General features: G+C 42.0%; 1 protein-coding gene across 1 annotated transcript in view; it reads left to right on the forward strand.

Moving 5' to 3' along the window:
• Window positions 1-17,768, forward strand: part of LOC124131542 (S phase cyclin A-associated protein in the endoplasmic reticulum-like) — a 121,157-nt gene that overhangs the window by 60,896 nt on the left and 42,493 nt on the right. Inside the window, exon 26 of the mRNA XM_048398067.1 lies at window positions 15,114-15,266. Coding sequence (XP_048254024.1) covers window positions 15,114-15,266 — 153 coding nt within the window. The remainder of the gene's footprint in view (window positions 1-15,113; window positions 15,267-17,768) is intronic.

Here is a 17,768-nt window from a genome sequence, read left to right on the forward strand (position 1 = left end):
TATAACCTCACCCTGGTTATCTAGAACTGCACTTTGGATAAGTATTACCTCACTTTGGTTATATGGAACTGCACTTTGGATAAGTATTACCTCACTTTGGTTATATGGAACTGCACTTTGGATCAGTATAACCTCACTTTGGTTATCTAGAACCTTGTCTAGAACCACACACTGGCTGTCTAGAACCACACGCTGGCTGTCTAGAAGCACACACTGGCTGTCGAGAAGCACACACTGGCTGTCTAGAAGCACACACTGGCTGTCTAGAAGCACACACTGGCTGTCTAGAAGCACACACTGGCTGTCTAGAAGCACACACTGGCTGTCTAGAAGCACACGCTGGCTGTCGAGAACCACACACTGGCTGTCTAGAACCACACGCTGGCTGTCTAGAAGCACACACTGGCTGTCTAGAAGCACACACTGGCTGTCTAGAACCACACACTGGCTGTCTAGAACCACACACTGGCTGTCTAGAACCACACGCTGGCTGTCTAGAAGCACACACTGGCTGTCTAGAACCACACGCTGGCTGTCTAGAACCACACACTGGCTGTCTAGAACCACACGCTGGCTGTCTAGAAGCACACGCTGGCTGTCTAGAAGCACACACTGGCTGTCTAGAAGCACACACTGGCTGTCGAGAAGCACACACTGGCTGTCTAGAAGCACACACTGGCTGTCGAGAACCACACCCTGGCTGTCTAGAAGCACACACTGGCTGTCTAGAACCACACACTGGCTGTCTAGAAGCACACACTGGCTGTCTAGAAGCACACACTGGCTGTCTAGAACCACATGCTGGCTGTCTAGAAGCACACACTGGCTGTCTAGAAGCACACACTGGCTGTCGAGAACCACACACTGGCTGTCTAGAACCACACGCTGGCTGTCTAGAAGCACACACTCGCTGTCGAGAACCACACACTGGCTGTCTAGAAGCACACGCTGGCTGTCTAGAAGCACATGCTGGCTGTCTAGAACCACACGCTGGCTGTCTAGAAGCACACGCTGGCTGTCTAGAACCACACTCTGGCTGTCTAGAACTTCACTCTGGCTACATAGAACTTCATTCTGGTTACATGTGACATTACATTGGTTCTCTTTGATCTGACTGACTGTCTTTCTAGAACCTCATTCTAGTTACCTGTGACCTCACACTGGCTCACTTTGGCTACCTACAACTTAGTAGGACCTCACTCTAGTTGTCCGTGACTGCACACTAACCCTCCTTTCCTTGACTCTGGTTATCAAGAACCCTGCTGGTTCTCTGGGGCTGCCCTCAGTTTCTCCAGGACCAGACTAAGGTTCTCGTTCCTCAGTACCATTCCTTACTACCTCATAGCTGCACTGCCAGATGTGCACTTACCTTTTAGACCTGACATAACTTACATGTGTTTAGCATCTTTGACAACAGTCTAAAAAAACAGCTGAAAACTGATTGAAATATCATATTTCCTGCTGTTGTTTAGTTCCATGTCAGATTTCATTTACTCTGTTAATACTGCAGTTGCTGCCTGCTACAGGTGGTACCTGCTTTGTGTAATTTGTGAATACTGACATGGGAGCCATGTTTAAAATCCAGTCCCTGTTTTTGTAGGCAGCAACTGTATAAGCAATGGTAGTGTATTTACAGTGAGAAGCAGTCCTGTCCACATGTGCCTTGGGTTTCGGGGTCATCAAGTTTGATTAACTGATTTGTTTTTTTTCTCAAATTCCCCTGTATCTTCAGTTAAACAAACTACCATTTAAAAGAGGTGAGATTTCTCCAGGATTTCGCACAGATTAGGACCAGCTTGCATGCCAGTATTTCAATAAAATAAACCAATGAGGATATGTAATGCAAGTTTTTTATCTTTACATAATTTGTATAGGATTAAGTTACTTGTTAAACGGCTGTAGGCTTGAGCTCGTCAAGCAGGCAAATAAACGCCTGTCAATAGACTTGCCACTCTGACGTGCTGTCAAACACTTTTGCCAAAAATGTTGCACAGATCATAACAGGCGATGTCCAATTCCCTCAACAATTGACACAGACTGTCCCAAGCACCTGCCTGGATCAGTGGGGTGCCCTCCAAGTTTACATTATTGGCGGTTCTTACTATAACATCCAGCTTTTGTTTATGCTCTCTGCAATCTGATTTCCCCTTTCACAGCAGAACTATGCTAATTGGCCAGGGGCGGGATCGAGGGATATTTTCGCAAGAAATTCCTCCCCATTGGCCACAAAGCGATAGTTCTGTGTTGGGCGATTCTTGACATCTCCTTCTGCGTATCCGAGGATTGTTGTATAATTCCGATATCAATCGCGATGGCCCTAGGGTTCTTGGCTCACAGATCTGAGGAGTTCTCCCCATTCAACCCTGCCTGTATTTGCTCCACAAACTTTCCCCTGCCTATGAAAATAATCTCTTTTCTTGGAATATTTGATGCCAGTAGGAACAGTTGATCTCGTATGAAACAAAAATTAGAAAAGGAAAGTTCCCTCTGTTTTCTTTCAAAACATTTACGGTGATTGTAATCTTTTTGATATGATATTCTTCCTCCTCATAGTAACAACTTTGATCCAAAGTGGTATAATTACAAACGTTCCTGCTGGTTTATGTCAATGGGATATGATATTCTTCCATGATTTCCGGTATTTTCATTTAACAATTTGTTTCCTTTCTTGTGTTTGGTCATCATATAGACAGGAAGTACCAAGATTAGCAAGTTATTTTGTTCAACCTTTTCTGTGTATGTAGGTGATGTATTATCATGTAACAAGTATACATACAGAGCTGCAATCTATTCAGTTGATACGCCTTTGTTTGTCATAGATTACAATCAAAATCCTGTCTACTTAAGAATTAATCTCTCACTTTGATGTTAAAATGGAAACATGTTGGATAGGTTATTGCATTCTTTCAAGATTCTCATTCATTGATTTAAAACACAGAAGTAGGAGCCATGCCCTTTTTACTCATGCAAGTCTAAGCCCTCATGTTGAAACCTCTCCATTGTAGTTAATACAAAACACTACTCGGCAATCACTAGATTCTATGAGGCCTGTCGTATCTGTTTCATATCCCAATACATAAGACAGGATGAGTATTGTGTTGAGCTGTGCAAGGCCGGGTGGTGTTTGTGCTGCTACGGCTGCTGTTGCAGTTGTAGATCCTGCTGGGGAGAGGGAAGGTCAGGAGTTACAAGTATCATTGCCCAACACAATGAAGTAAAGATGTGTACACTTCACTCCATCATCTCTCAAGTCCTGTATGTGTGACACCACACTCAACTCTCAGGCAACCTTTCATTTGGGGAAGCTCAGGCATCTTTCAGTGAGGACATTTCTGGGATCGGATTTAGCTGTAGGATGTGTTCATTTTGGATGTTTTCGTATTTAATTCAATTGAAGTTTCTGTTAGCTTTTATGTATCTTTTGAAAAAGCAGACCACACACATCTCAATTGTGTAACACAGCTAGGCAAACCTTTCCAGGGCAGGATTTGTGTGTAGGGTATATGTACATCGATTATAAAAAGATTAGTTTTGTTGTTTTATTTTTAATTGTTTTATGATTGGTCAAATAGAAAATGGGCAGTTGATCCTTCATAAAACAATTAAGATATATTTTTAGTAAACTGTACAGAAAATTTGTCTTTTCAATTGTTTTCAGTTAAAAAAGAATTTGAAGTAAATTTTGAAATACAAAATGGAAAAGACAACAAGAAACTAATTTGACTCAAATGGAAAAGAATAATTTTTTTTCATAGGGAATATGTCATTGTTTTTGTGGAAGGGAGCTCATGGATGAAATGTGTTAACTGTTTACGTGGTTCTTGGGGTTTGATTTGGAAGAATACAGAGACCAGAGACTGAAGAAGACTTTCGACTGCAATTGCATCATTTATGTCTCATGTCTTAATCAACAGCAATAAGCAAAAATACACATTCTTTAACGTATTTCATTGTTAGGTGTCCATACAAACATTTTTTTCACATCTTACATGTATGTCTGCATGGTTTTCTTCTTTAACACAGAATAGGTTAACAATAACTTTTATGTACCGTGCACCTTGTATATCATTAAAATGCCCTTCAGTTTAGTAAGTGGCAAATAAATGCCACATGCCTTTCTGGGAAATCATGTAACAACCTCCAACTTTGTTTCTCTTTCCAACAATTTTATTGAGTAGTTTGCCTGGTGGTTTATATTGTAGTGCATGGAGTCCTCTGTCTCTGTATGCAGGCTCTCTTACCACTAAGGTAGCACAATTAGCTCCTGTTCTTTGATATGTGAACACACATAGACCATCTGGTCACAGTAGCTTGGACTGCTCTGTTCTCACTAGGATAATACTACTTACATGTACTCAGTACAGATATGCACTGTCTAAAGGACCCCCACCCTAACCCCTCCCCACCCTGTCAATTTGGTGACCCCAGGTCCGTTCCCCTAGGACAAGTGACAGAGGGCGTTCAATATAATCTGTAGCTCGGCGCGCGCCTGTAATGATTTTGCAGTGTTTACGCTGTCTATTACTACCATGTGTAGGTTGGGGCTGCACAAATCTCCCTATTGTTTTGCAAGTTGGCCTCACAAGGTTGTGGTCTGCACTTGGTGTCACGCTGTACGCAGTGCACTGTTGACATGCCGAAAAAGGAAGTACACTCACTGAGATGAAATTCTAAGCAGATGGCTGCAATTTTGTCAAAATGGTTGTGAGGTTTGAATCAGAACAGGTGGTGGGCAATTCCAGAACTACGGTACTTGAGAGTTCGTGGAAGGTTTGCGAGTTCTGACTACGTGGTGGACATTGCTGCCCACAACTAAATGTGTGGCATTTGGAAGCGTCGTCACTGGGTATACCTTGAATCTCAACCTTTCATCGTACGCCAGGAATGTGGTAAAGTTAGTGAGACAAGAAAGGCCTTGTAGTCTTTACCTCGCTGTTTTTCCAGCAAAGATGTCATCTGGACTGCCATAATGTGTGACAATAAATGTTCAGTTGGAGGAGAACTTGCAATTGTCTATCAGACTTAGCCATATCCTAGCACTGTTTCATTTTGAGCACATGTTCTGAAGGTTTTGAAGTGACCTTGCATGTTCAGTCATAGAAACATACTTTCAATGTAACCCCTAGTCATACATGTAACACAGACACTGTTTTGTTTCAACTTTTATTCAAGGTTTCTTGAACTTTTGAGTGGATACTTTTCTCCAATGTTAACAAGGCAAGAGCTGGGTTTTTTTATCTTGAAACCTGGTTCTATCATATCATGCATATGCTGCTGTTAAAGTAGAAACAAGTGTAGGTATTACTTATCAATTTCACAGTTTGTGTATATCTTTTGTGTGGATCGATTGAATCATATTGAATAATATTGTGACATGTGCTTTTTAAAAAAATAATATGCTTTTGTTTCCCTTTCAATATCAAAATCTGAACACTCACAAATGTCTATAGTGTGTTGTATCCATGTACTCATGGCTACACAGCTGTTTAGGTGATATGTCTTGCTGGAAAACCTAAATGTATCTGGACCTAACCATAACACCTGATACAAGAGTTGGATTGAGGTAGGCATTGTCTTTTTGTTGCATTTGTTGTAATGGTGCTTGTGGGTTTCACCAAGTCATAAACATCCAAGAACTGCATCACTTCGGCTTTTCTCCCACATAAGCTGCCTTGTTGGGATTTAACTGAAATAGTATTCAAAGCTGCGTTAAACCAAACTCACTCGCTGACCCACTCACCAGCTGTAATGGACGGTATCCTGACAGTGGTGTATCTATCCCAGTAGTGGGTGAGAAACTTGAAGGACAAATGTCAGGAGGAACCTGATGCTGAGGACTAACTGATAAAGATTTCAGTTGAGGTGTTGCTGTGATACTATTACAGTACACCCCGAAACATTAAAAATTCAAGCTAATTCTTTGTAAATGCCATTTCATTTACCAACAATCTACTAATTCAGAAGCTGTACATATAGTGGAATTATGTACATGGTCAGTGGACAAAGAAATAAACCATTGGTACATGAATCCATTTGAGATACTTTATCCATTCTGATGTTTGACTTTTAGTGTGAGTTAATTGAGATAGGCAGCTTAGATCACAAGCTAGGATGTTCAAGTTGATTTGCCGATGCAATTGAACCCATTGGGTCAGCCTCTCAAAGTACTAGTTGAACATTCTGTAGCATTGTCACCTTGGATCATGGGTGTGCTTGGGGTCATGTATTCTTTTGTTACTTCTCTCTTCAAGATGTTTGAATGTTACAGCTGTATTGGTATCTCAAGCTGATAATATTGTCTCAATTACGACTGTATCGCCAGAATGGAAAGTGGTGGCATTATATTTAGACAACATGCGCTGGGTATGTCTCTTTTTGTGATTGTCACCACGTTTCCCCGAGTGAGTCCGTGCAAACACGCTTAGAAAACATTCTCATATGGAATTTATTGGAGCTATTTTTGTCAAGGAAGAAAAAAATCTGTAGGTAAAATAAATGACAGACCAGGAGGTGTTTGTAGTGGCTCGGTGTCGAGACGTGTGTTTACTTGCCTCATATTTTCAGTTTATCATAAGTTCATTCGGTTATTTTGTGGAGAATTATTACTTTCCTGTATTTATGTTTTCCTCTCCTACTTCACAGTCAAAAGAACCATTGTAAAATAATTTAAATGTGGAAATGATTATTAATGACAAAATTTGAAATTTGAATGAAATTATTGTGCTATCTGAAATAGTATATTAAGATATATATTTCTTGATTCTTTCATTTTGTTGATACAATATGAAAGTAAATGTTATACTGCCATGCATTCAAATGATTGTACATTCCAGACATCAAGGAGCCATTAGGAGTTAAAGGGCCTCCCTGGGAAAGTCTTATATGCAGACTAAATATTTCTATACTGAATTTGTGGCAAAATAAAACTTCAGTGTCTAGGGGGTGTTATACAAGTTCTTCCGTCACTGTCACATGTCTAGATACAACCCAGTCTTTAGTTATATTAGAGTGACCATTTTATTTAAACTTGAGCTGCACATCTTTGAAAACAAGATCTAATTACCAATTCACAATAGTTGAGAAATACTGTTTAATTAATACTGCAAGTTAAAAAAGTATTTAAACATATATATGTTTAGGCATCAAACTGAATTAGTGGTAATTTTACAGTGCAAGTGCAGCTTTGTGGCCGTCCAAGTGTTCTATGATACTGCAAATAGAAGGAGGTTTGAATCCCATATTTGCTGCAACTATATGATCTGTATACTTTACCATGCATGTCATCATATCCCAATTGCGTGGATCGATGCTCATGATGTCAATCACCAGATTGTCTGGTCCAGACCCGATTATTTACAGACTGACGTCATATAGCTGGAATATTGCTTAGTGCGGCATTAAACAACAAACAAACAAACTTTACCATGCTTGTGGTAGTTGTCCTCGACCTGATACTCTCTGGGCTTTCCTGTCTCATTAAGTCAATATAAATGAAGCACTAGTTAAAGCAGAGTTAACCTGATCATCCATCCACTCACTCACTACAGCCTCAACTTCTTACATGAGTTAACCCCCTTAAATCAGAAGATCATGTGTCCATGAAATAGTACTGAAATGCCCATTAACACTTTCAGAGCGGATCTACACTCTCCTTTCATCCAACACTGATCGAATTAACCCCATATTCAAACAAAGATTGGCGTCTAACAGTTTTATTGATGTCATATTGTTTTGTGAAGAATATAAACCTCTCTATGTAAGTTTTTCTCTGGTTATGGGCAGTTCCTCTGAAACCAATACCATTGACGTCTACCAGGACGTACACACTGGACTTGCCGCTGGCGACGCAACAGAGGTGGGACTCTCTTGATCAAATACTTCAATTTCATTTCATTTTGTGTATATGTTTTTTAGCTCTAAGCTATTATTGCTTGTGAGGGTCGCGCGACAGAGTCTTGTATAGTTTGTGATCTGCCTTAGGAAGAACGTGCTAGTCTGGAGTTGTGTTTAAAGGGGACATTTCCTTCTGTTGGGTGTTGATGGGCATATCATAGACATTACAGCACTATATTGTTTTCTCATTTCACAAGAATTTCACAAAAACATGTGTGGCAAAGTGTCTAAGGACGTGTGCTCGAGTGGAAGAATGTGCAGCAAGTTGTTGGGACTATGTTGACAATAGCTTTGATGCCTGATTTGTGTTTAGATATAGGAAACTGATATTCAATTATTTACACAATGATTGTTATATTGATATGATAAAATTTGATAGTTTAAAACTATGTTCAATGTAACTGACATTAACTCAGCGTTAGAAATGGCACTAGTCCTGTAGTCCTTACCAAACTGCCTAATAGTTAATCCATCATAAGGAGTATTAGAAATTTGCCATTTTTAAGGGTTTTGCTTATATGTTATCATTATAAGGAAGGACTAGTGGAGTAAAAATGTTTCCACCACTGCATTAACTATGCATGACAGCTGCTTCATATTGAATAGGTATTATAGATATTATATAGGTAATCTCTTGCACTAGGGTAGGTAGCTGGTACCTGCACAACATGAAACTAGAATAAATAGACAAAATATGATCAGTTTCTATGATTAACATATTCATATAACGTTTTTGGTAGTATAAATTTATGTTCTAAATTTAGTAAACAGTGTTTGAATCTAATAGCCTGAACTTCACCTCCCAGCCATGTTATATGTGTTACTACTTGCATTCAGATTGTCATAAGCTAAGCTTCCTTGACCAAAGAATTTCCCCAGGCTTGGCCTCAGACAAGTAACATATGTCATAGATTGCTTGAATTTATTGACCTAATGATTAAAGTCAATAAGTAATTATTCATAAAATTATCATCAATCAGTTCAATTTTATTAAACATTGAAAATGTAACGGGTTGAATAAAACCAAATTTAGGAATCCAGCTAACTTGGTTGAACAACTGTTTCTTCTGTTGTGGCTGTATATGCAAGTGATTATCCTGCCATTTTACCCTGGAGTGCCTGTTGATATTTTGATAGCCCCTCTCCTTGGGCCTGGTGGTGTTTACAGCTACCAATCTTCTACATGTCTCTGATCTCAGGACCACAGTGTCTCTCACAGCAGCCTGTACCTGCCCTGCTTCCCCTGCAGATATCACACATATGTCAGCATTTCCAGGATGGCTGGCATACCTACCACAGTGTCATGAGCCATGGGCTGGCATACCTACCACAGTGTCATAAGCCATGGGCTAGCACACCTACCATAGTGTCATAAGCCATGGGCGAGCATACCTACCACAGTGTCATAAGCCATGGGCTGGCACACCTACTACAGTGTCATAAGCCATGGGCTGGCATACTTACCACAGTGTCATAAGCCATGGGCTAGCACACCTACCACAGTGTCATAAGCCATGGGCTAGCACACCTACCACAGTGCCATGAGCCATGGGCTGGCATACCTACCACAGTGTCATAAGCCATGGGCTGGCATACTTACCACAGTGTCATAAGCCATGGGCTAGCACACCTACCACAGTGTCATGAGCCATGGGCTGGCATACTTACCACAGTGTCATAAGCCATGGGCTGGCATACTTACCACAGTGTCATGAGCCATGGGCTAGCACACCTACCACAGTGTCATAAGCCATGGGCTAGCACACCTACCACAGTGTCATAAGCCATGGGCTAGCACACCTACCACAGTGTCATAAGCCATGGGCTGGCATACCTACCACAGTGTCATGAACCATGGGCTAGCACACCTACCACAGTGTCATAAGCCATGGGCTGGCATACCTACCACAGTGTCATGAACCATGGGCTGGCATACTTACCACAGTGTCATAAGCCATGGGCTGGCATACTTACCACAGTGTCATAAGCCATGGGCGAGCATACCTACCACAGTGTCATAAGCCATGGGCTAGCACACCTACCACAGTGTCATGAACCATGGGCTAGCACACCTACCACAGTGTCATGAGCCATGGGCTGGCATACTTACCACAGTGTCATGAACCATGGGCTAGCACACCTACCAGTGTCATAAGCCATGGGCTGGCATACCTACCACAGTGTCATGAACCATGGGCTGGCATACTTACCACAGTGTCATAAGCCATGGGCTGGCATACTTACCACAGTGTCATGAGCCATGGGCTGGCACACCTACCACAGTGTCATGAGCCATGGGCTGGCATACCTACCACAGTGTCATGAGCCATGGGCTAGCACACCTACCACAGTGTCATAAGCCATGGGCTGGCACACCTACCACAGTGTCATAAGCCATGGGCTGGCATACCTACCACAGTGTCATAAGCCATGGGCTAGCACACCTACCACAGTGTCATAAGCCATGGGCTGGCATACCTACCACAGTGTCATAAGCCATGGGCTGGCATACCTACCACAGTGTCATAAGCCATGGGCTGGCATACCTACCACAGTGTCATGAGCCATGGGCTGGCATACCTACCACAGTGTCATAAGCCATGGGCTAGCACACCTACCACAGTGTCATAAGCCATGGGCTGGCATACCTACCACAGTGTCATAAGCCATGGGCTGGCATACCTACCACAGTGTCATAAGCCATGGGCTGGCATACTTACCACAGTGTCATAAGCCATGGGCTGGCATACCTACCACAGTGTCATGAGCCATGGGCTGGCAAACCTACCACAGTGTCATTAGCCATGGGCTAGCATACTTACCACAGTGTCATAAGCCATGGGCTAGCACACCTACCACAGTGTCATAAGCCATGGGCTGGCATACTTACCACAGTGTCATAAGCCATGGGCTAGCACACCTACCACAGTGTCATAAGCCATGGGCTAGCACACCTACCACAGCGTCAAAAGCCATGGGCTAGCACACCTACCACAGTGTCATAAGCCATGGGCTAGCACACCTTCCACAGTGTCATAAGCCATGGGCTGGCACACCTACCACAGTGTCATGAACCATGGGCTAGCACACCTACCACAGTGTCATGAACCATGGGCTAGCACACCTACCACAGTGTCATAAGCCATGGGCTAGCACACCTACCACAGTGTCATGAACCATAGGCTAGCACACCTACCACAGTGTCATAAACCATGGGCTGGCATACCTACCACAGTGTCATAAACCATGGGCTGGCATACTTACCACAGTGTCATAAGCCATGGGCTGGCATACCTACCACAGTGTCATAAGCCATGGGCTAGCATACTTACCACAGTGTCATAAGCCAGGGGCTAGCACACCTACCACAGTGTCATGAGCCATGGGCTAGCACACCTACCACAGTGTCATAAGCCATGGGCTAGCACACCTTTCACAGTGTCATAAGCCATGGGCTAGCACACCTACCACAGTGTCATAAGCCATGGGCTGGCACACATACCACAGTGTCATAAGCCATGGGCTTGCATACTTACCACAGTGTCATAAGCCATGGGCTAGCACACCTACCACAGTGTCATAAGCCATGGGCTAGCACACCTACCACAGTGTCATAAGCCATGGGCTGGCATACTTACCACAGTGTCATAAGCCATGGGCTAGCACACCTACCACAGTGTCATAAGCCATGGGCTGGCATACCTACCACAGTGTCATGAGCCATGGGCTAGCACACCTACCACAGTGTCATAAGCCATGGGCTAGCACACCTACCACAGTGTCATAAGCCATGGGCTGGCATACTTACCACAGTGTCATAAGCCATGGGCTGGCACACCTACCACAGTGTCATAAGCCATGGGCTAGCACACCTACCACAGTGTCATGAACCATGGGCTGGCATACTTACCACAGTGTCATAAGCCATTCGCTAGTACACCTACCACAGTGTCATGAACCATGGGCTGGCATACCTACCACAGTGTCATGAACCATGGCTGGCATACTTACCACAGTGTCATGAACCATGGGCTGGCATACTTACCACAGTGTCATAAGCCATTCGCTAGTACACCTACCACAGTGTCATAAGCCATGGGCTGGCATACCTACCACAGTGTCATGGGGATAGCATACTTACCACAGTGTCATGACCCATGGGATAGCATACCTATCACTGTTACCAGCCATGGGTTCTCACTAATTCCTCACTGTCATTCGTAGGACTGCGTTTCAAACGCTACATATTGCAATATTTTTTCTGTGTTCTGGTATATTTGGTAAAAATATATTAAAAAATTCCTATTTTTTGTATTGTTTAACCCAAACTCTACACAGAAATTAATTCACAAATGATGTTTCAAATGAAATAGATTGACAAAATAGGGGAAATGCTGAAGTGATTTTTCTCTCACGTTATCACCCCTGTATCAAATGACTACAACATGGCGTCACCTGAGAATGCTGGGTATTACTTACTTTAGTATGTAGTAAATAGGATCTGCATGTACAATCAGTGTCAATCACTGTCAAACACTTAAGCTTCCAATACATCACAATACATATCGTAATACAGATACCTGTATTGCAATATTTTCCAATACAAATCATTTACCAATACACAGCCCTAATCAATGGCCGTGGTCTAGCAGGTGTATCACACTGTAACCACATTGTCATCAGCCATGGCGAGCAGGCTTACCACAGTGTCATCAGCCATGTTGAGCAGGCTTACCACAGTGTCATCAGCCATGGCAAGCAGGCTTACCACAGTGTCATCAGCCATGGCGAGCAGGCTTACCACAGTGTCATCAGCCATGGCGAGCAGGCTTACCACAGTGTCATCAGCAAACATGGGGTGGCCCAGTAGTCTAAGGTGTAGCTATGTGCTGGCTGTTGGTTTAAATCCCTCATTTGTCTTGATTATTAAACCTTGGTCTATCGGCACCTTACCACAGTGTTAACGTCTGAGATATTACTTTGGACATTCTTTCCCCCATTAAGCTGACAGGCTCTGATACAACTAAAATATTGTTAAACTTCTGTCCACTTGCTCACATATTTCAGGTATGGTTTGTTTGTTTTGTTTCTCTGTTGTTTAACGCCGCACTCAACAATAGTCCAGCTATATGACAGAGGTCTGTAAACAATCGAGTCTGGACCAGACAATCCAGTGATTGACATCATGAGCATCAACCCATGCAATTGGGATTGATGATATGCATCAACCAAGTCAGCGAGCCTGACCACCCGATCCCGTTAGTCGCTTCTTACAACAAGCGTAGTTGCCTTTTACGGCAAGTATGGGTTGCTGAAGACCTATTCTACCCCGGATCTTCACGGGTCCCTACAACTTAGTATTTCTATACACTGGAATTGGGAAGTTGATTTTTGAACACTTAAGAAAAAAGTCGTTATTCATTTGTACATTCATGATGATTTAATATTTTATAATCTTTTGTTACATTTATCATGACATGAGAGAAGAACATTCCCCCTTGCAACTTCTTTGTCAGCAAATTCCTCCTCCTGTTGTATGTGAAGAACCAGATGATTCTCCTGTGATATCTTATGTAATACTATAACTGATTCTTCTATCAAATGGAAAGAAAATTTCGCATGTAGAAAATCGAGAATTTCGTCATATGCTCTGGACCACCATAGCCTAAACATTATCCCTGCCATAAGTTAAGATACCCTTGGGATATCTTAATATGTTAAGTATCTGATCAGTTCTTCTGTCATAATATCAAATTGATATCATTTCCTATGTAGATTATCATGAAATTTCTCATCGTCATCTTGACTGCCAAGCTCACCTGTCTTGAAGAACATGATTATTTCTGCATCAACATGTTTGAATGTCAATGTTAATGACTTCTAAGCCAGTCTGGCTACAAGTAATGAGGAACATGCATTTCTGAATTAAGATTCCATTTGGAACAGGACAGAACAGTTTAGGCCAATCAGTTGAGTATCAGTGTCACAAATTGGCAGCAGGTTGAGCTGGTTGCTGTGTCTAGTGCTAACAACGTTGTTAGCCAGCAAGCCTGTTGTGACAGGGACGATGTGATGTTGTTGTAGTAAGGACAGAGATGCTGATTTGGAGATGTCCATACTTGGCCCATCTGGACTGAAGCTGGTTCTACTGGTGGTTGCTGGACTTTCATCCCTTTCTCATGGGAACATCAGGGCCTAGTGGTTTAAGGTCAACGTCTCTATGACTGTTTCAGCCATCTACAGAATGTTAACCAATTATGGATGTTATAATCAAGCCAAAAATGTATGATTATGTTTTTGAGGTCATCTGATTTTCCTTAGTGTTTGGACTCCTGACTTTCTATGGTTATTCTTGCAAATGTAGTAATACATCTAAGCTAGTTGCAGGTATGACAAATGTAGTGCAGGGTTTGAATTGAGCATTAATCCACTAGTCCAAATTTAGTTTAGTGACGTAGATGGCATCTCTGTAGCTGATCATATTTGCAGTCTTTATACTTATGGTCGTCCAACTGGATAGTAAGAAATATGAAATTTCATTCGTTATTTTCTTTGTCTTCAATAGTATGAAAGGACAGACATTGGTGGAATATATGAGTTGTTTTTTTCTAAGTCAAAACTTTTGAACCATATTTTCTTAGGTACCAGTGATTTTTCAGCTCCATGTGTACCAATATTAATGGCTTCCTCAATGACTTTATGTTTAAAATCTTGTTTAAGGCTTTGAAAAACACGATGTAAAAATGAGTTTTCTTTCCAGGAAGCATCCATATCCACAGATTTGGCTATTCCTGTCCTGATAAAGTTTAATCACTGTTCATTGATAGCTATGATTAATTGCTGATTATCACAAAGCACAAGTTATAAAAGAGCTGTCAGTTGTCATATGTTTTTGTGAACAGTATGGGTCTTTCTGCAAAGAGCTAAACTCAGGTTCATTGTTTGTTACTTTCAGATTTTATGTACGGTAGGCCACATATATACAGGGGCTATGGCAGTCTAACATTTGTAAAATGGGGCCCTGGTGCTTATTCACACCTTTCACATTGCATCTGGAGAACTGATTCAGATTGTGTGGTCATCCATCTCTTACAAAGATGGAACTCCCACATTGAGTGAGGGTTGATCTGACCAGTGCCACCCTGCTGCAATGTATAGATGCTGTGGTACTGATGACCAACATAAGTCTTTTGTATCTCACCTCGTCTTTGTTGTTTCAGAAAACCCTTGGGGAAGAAGGTATGTCCCTTGAGTTCCGTCACATCGCGAGCTATCTCATCTGGTACTGTTCCCATCACACCCAGTCCGAGGAGCTGATGCACGAAGTCATCCTGTGTGTGGGCTACTTTACTGTGCTGAACACAGACAACCAGGTGAGCTGCACCACATTGTGCTCATGGACACTATGGTAGAGTTTACTTTTGATACACTGTGAAGTAGACCGTCAATCATACCAGTCATCATTTCGTCTCTATTGCTGCTAACAAATTTTGCATGAAATCTTACCTAACATACCAACTATTGTCCACATAACCCTATACATACATTCACATTATCCATTGTCACCTCTTTCTCCTGTACACACACCTACCTCACCTTTTTCTATACACCTTCATTATGATTATCCTATACTTACATCTACCTGACCATTTTGCTATACCTACCTCATCATTCTTTCCCTACATTTACCTCACCGTTCTTCTACACCTTCCTAACGATTATCCTATACCTAAACCTACCTCACCATTCTACTATGCCTACATTATCTCACCATTCTCCTCTACTTACACCTACCTCACCATTCTACTATGCCTACACCTACCTCACTATTCTCCTATTCCTACACCTACCTCGCCATTCTCCTATACCTGCACCTACCTCACCATTCTATGCCTACACCTACCTCACCATTCTACTATGCCTACACCTACCTCACCATTCTCCTACCACACCATTCTATTCCTACATCTACCTCACCTTTCTAGTATATCTACACATACCTCACTATTCTACACCTACACCTACACCTACCTCACCATTCTACCGTACCTACTCCTTTCTTACAATTATCCTATACCAACACCTTCCTTGACATTCTCCTATTCCTACACCTACCTCACCATTCGCCTATTCCTGCGCCTACCTCACCATTCTCCTATTCCTGTGCCTACCTCACCATTCTCCTATTCCTACACCTACCTCACCATTATCCGATACCTACATCTACCTCAATATTCTTCTACACCTACCTCACCATGTTACTATACCTACACCTACCTCACCATTCTCCTACACCTACCTCACCATTCTACTCCTACAGCTACCTCACAATTCTCCTACTCCTACACCTACCTCACCATTCTCCTATTCCTGCACCTACCTCACCATTCTACTATACCTTCACCTACCTCACCATTCTACTGTTCCTACACTGATCTCACCATTCTGCTATACCTACACCTACCTCACCATTCTACTATACCTACACCTACCTCACCATTCTCCTATTCCTACACCTACCTCACCATTATCCGATTCCTATACCTACCTCAATATTCTTCTACACCTACCTCACCATGTTACTATACCTACACCTACCTCACCATTCCCCTACACCTACCTCACCATTCTCCTACACCTACCTCACCATTCTACTCCTACACCTACCTCACCATTCTCATATTCCTGCACCTACCTCACCATTCTACTATACCTACACCTACCTCACCATTCTACTGTTCCTACACTGATCTCACCATTCTGCTATACCTACACCTACCTCACCATTCTACTATACCTACACCTACTCACCATTCTCCTATTCCTACACCTACCTCACCATTCTATTCCTACACCTCCCTCACCATTCTACTATTACTACAACTACCTCACCATTCTACTGTACCTGCATCCTCACCACTTCACCAAGTGTCACTTATTTATGCTACCTTCATCCTACCTCTCTGTTTATTATTTGCATTAACCCATTACATATCCCGGTATGCAGTGTGAGTCAATCTTCCAGATCACAGACTGAGACTGCAGTTGTTTTCAACATAAGAATTCACCAATGTATTATTTTGGCTCCCTATGTTCCCTGGAGTTACTATAATGACATTATCAATCAAAACATGAGATGCTCAGGATTTAGGCAAAGCAAATTAATAATTTGAGGAAAAATGGGAATTTTTGAAAATAGATTTACATATTTTTTATCTTCAAAGGTTAATCACTGTTCACACATTATATATGTATATGAAATGTCTACATCTTCAGCATTGCATGGGACTGTCCTCTAACATCAGGAAAAACCCCCATGATTTCAGCTTGTATAAAATCAACGTTTATGGCTTGAGACATTTTTACCATGCTAAATAAGTATATCATATTACACTGGTCTTCCAACCCACACACAGCATCCCTGACCTGAAATAAATAATTCAAAACCTGCAACAATTCTGATGATCTAAAATAATACCTGTTGTCACACCTTCATCCTGTTAGTATATGAGCCCGCTGGCTTTTATCTACATAATACTGAAGGCCCATTACCAAACTAGCCAATGACTAACAGATAATTGGAATCAATTGCCGGCCATTATCACACACCAGTAAGGCCACTGTCTGGTCTACCTGTTACAGAGATAAGCTGGTTTACCTTGCTAGTGTTATAGTGGTTATATCCCAGCCAGCCATTGTACATCCTGGTCATCCTGCTTGTTATTGAATTGACTCATCAACATTTCTCTGCTTGTAATAAGCCATGTTATCCTGAGGTAATCTGGCACCCACTAGCATTACTGATCACTTTTATCTTGGTAGATTCTCAATACCCCTGTCTATGATGTATCTGGTATCACACGTATTTAATGCCA

Source organism: Haliotis rufescens, unplaced genomic scaffold (assembly GCF_023055435.1).
Source record: "Haliotis rufescens isolate VD_foot unplaced genomic scaffold, xgHalRufe1.0.p SCAF_1, whole genome shotgun sequence".
Taxonomy (NCBI): domain Eukaryota; kingdom Metazoa; phylum Mollusca; class Gastropoda; order Lepetellida; family Haliotidae; genus Haliotis; species Haliotis rufescens.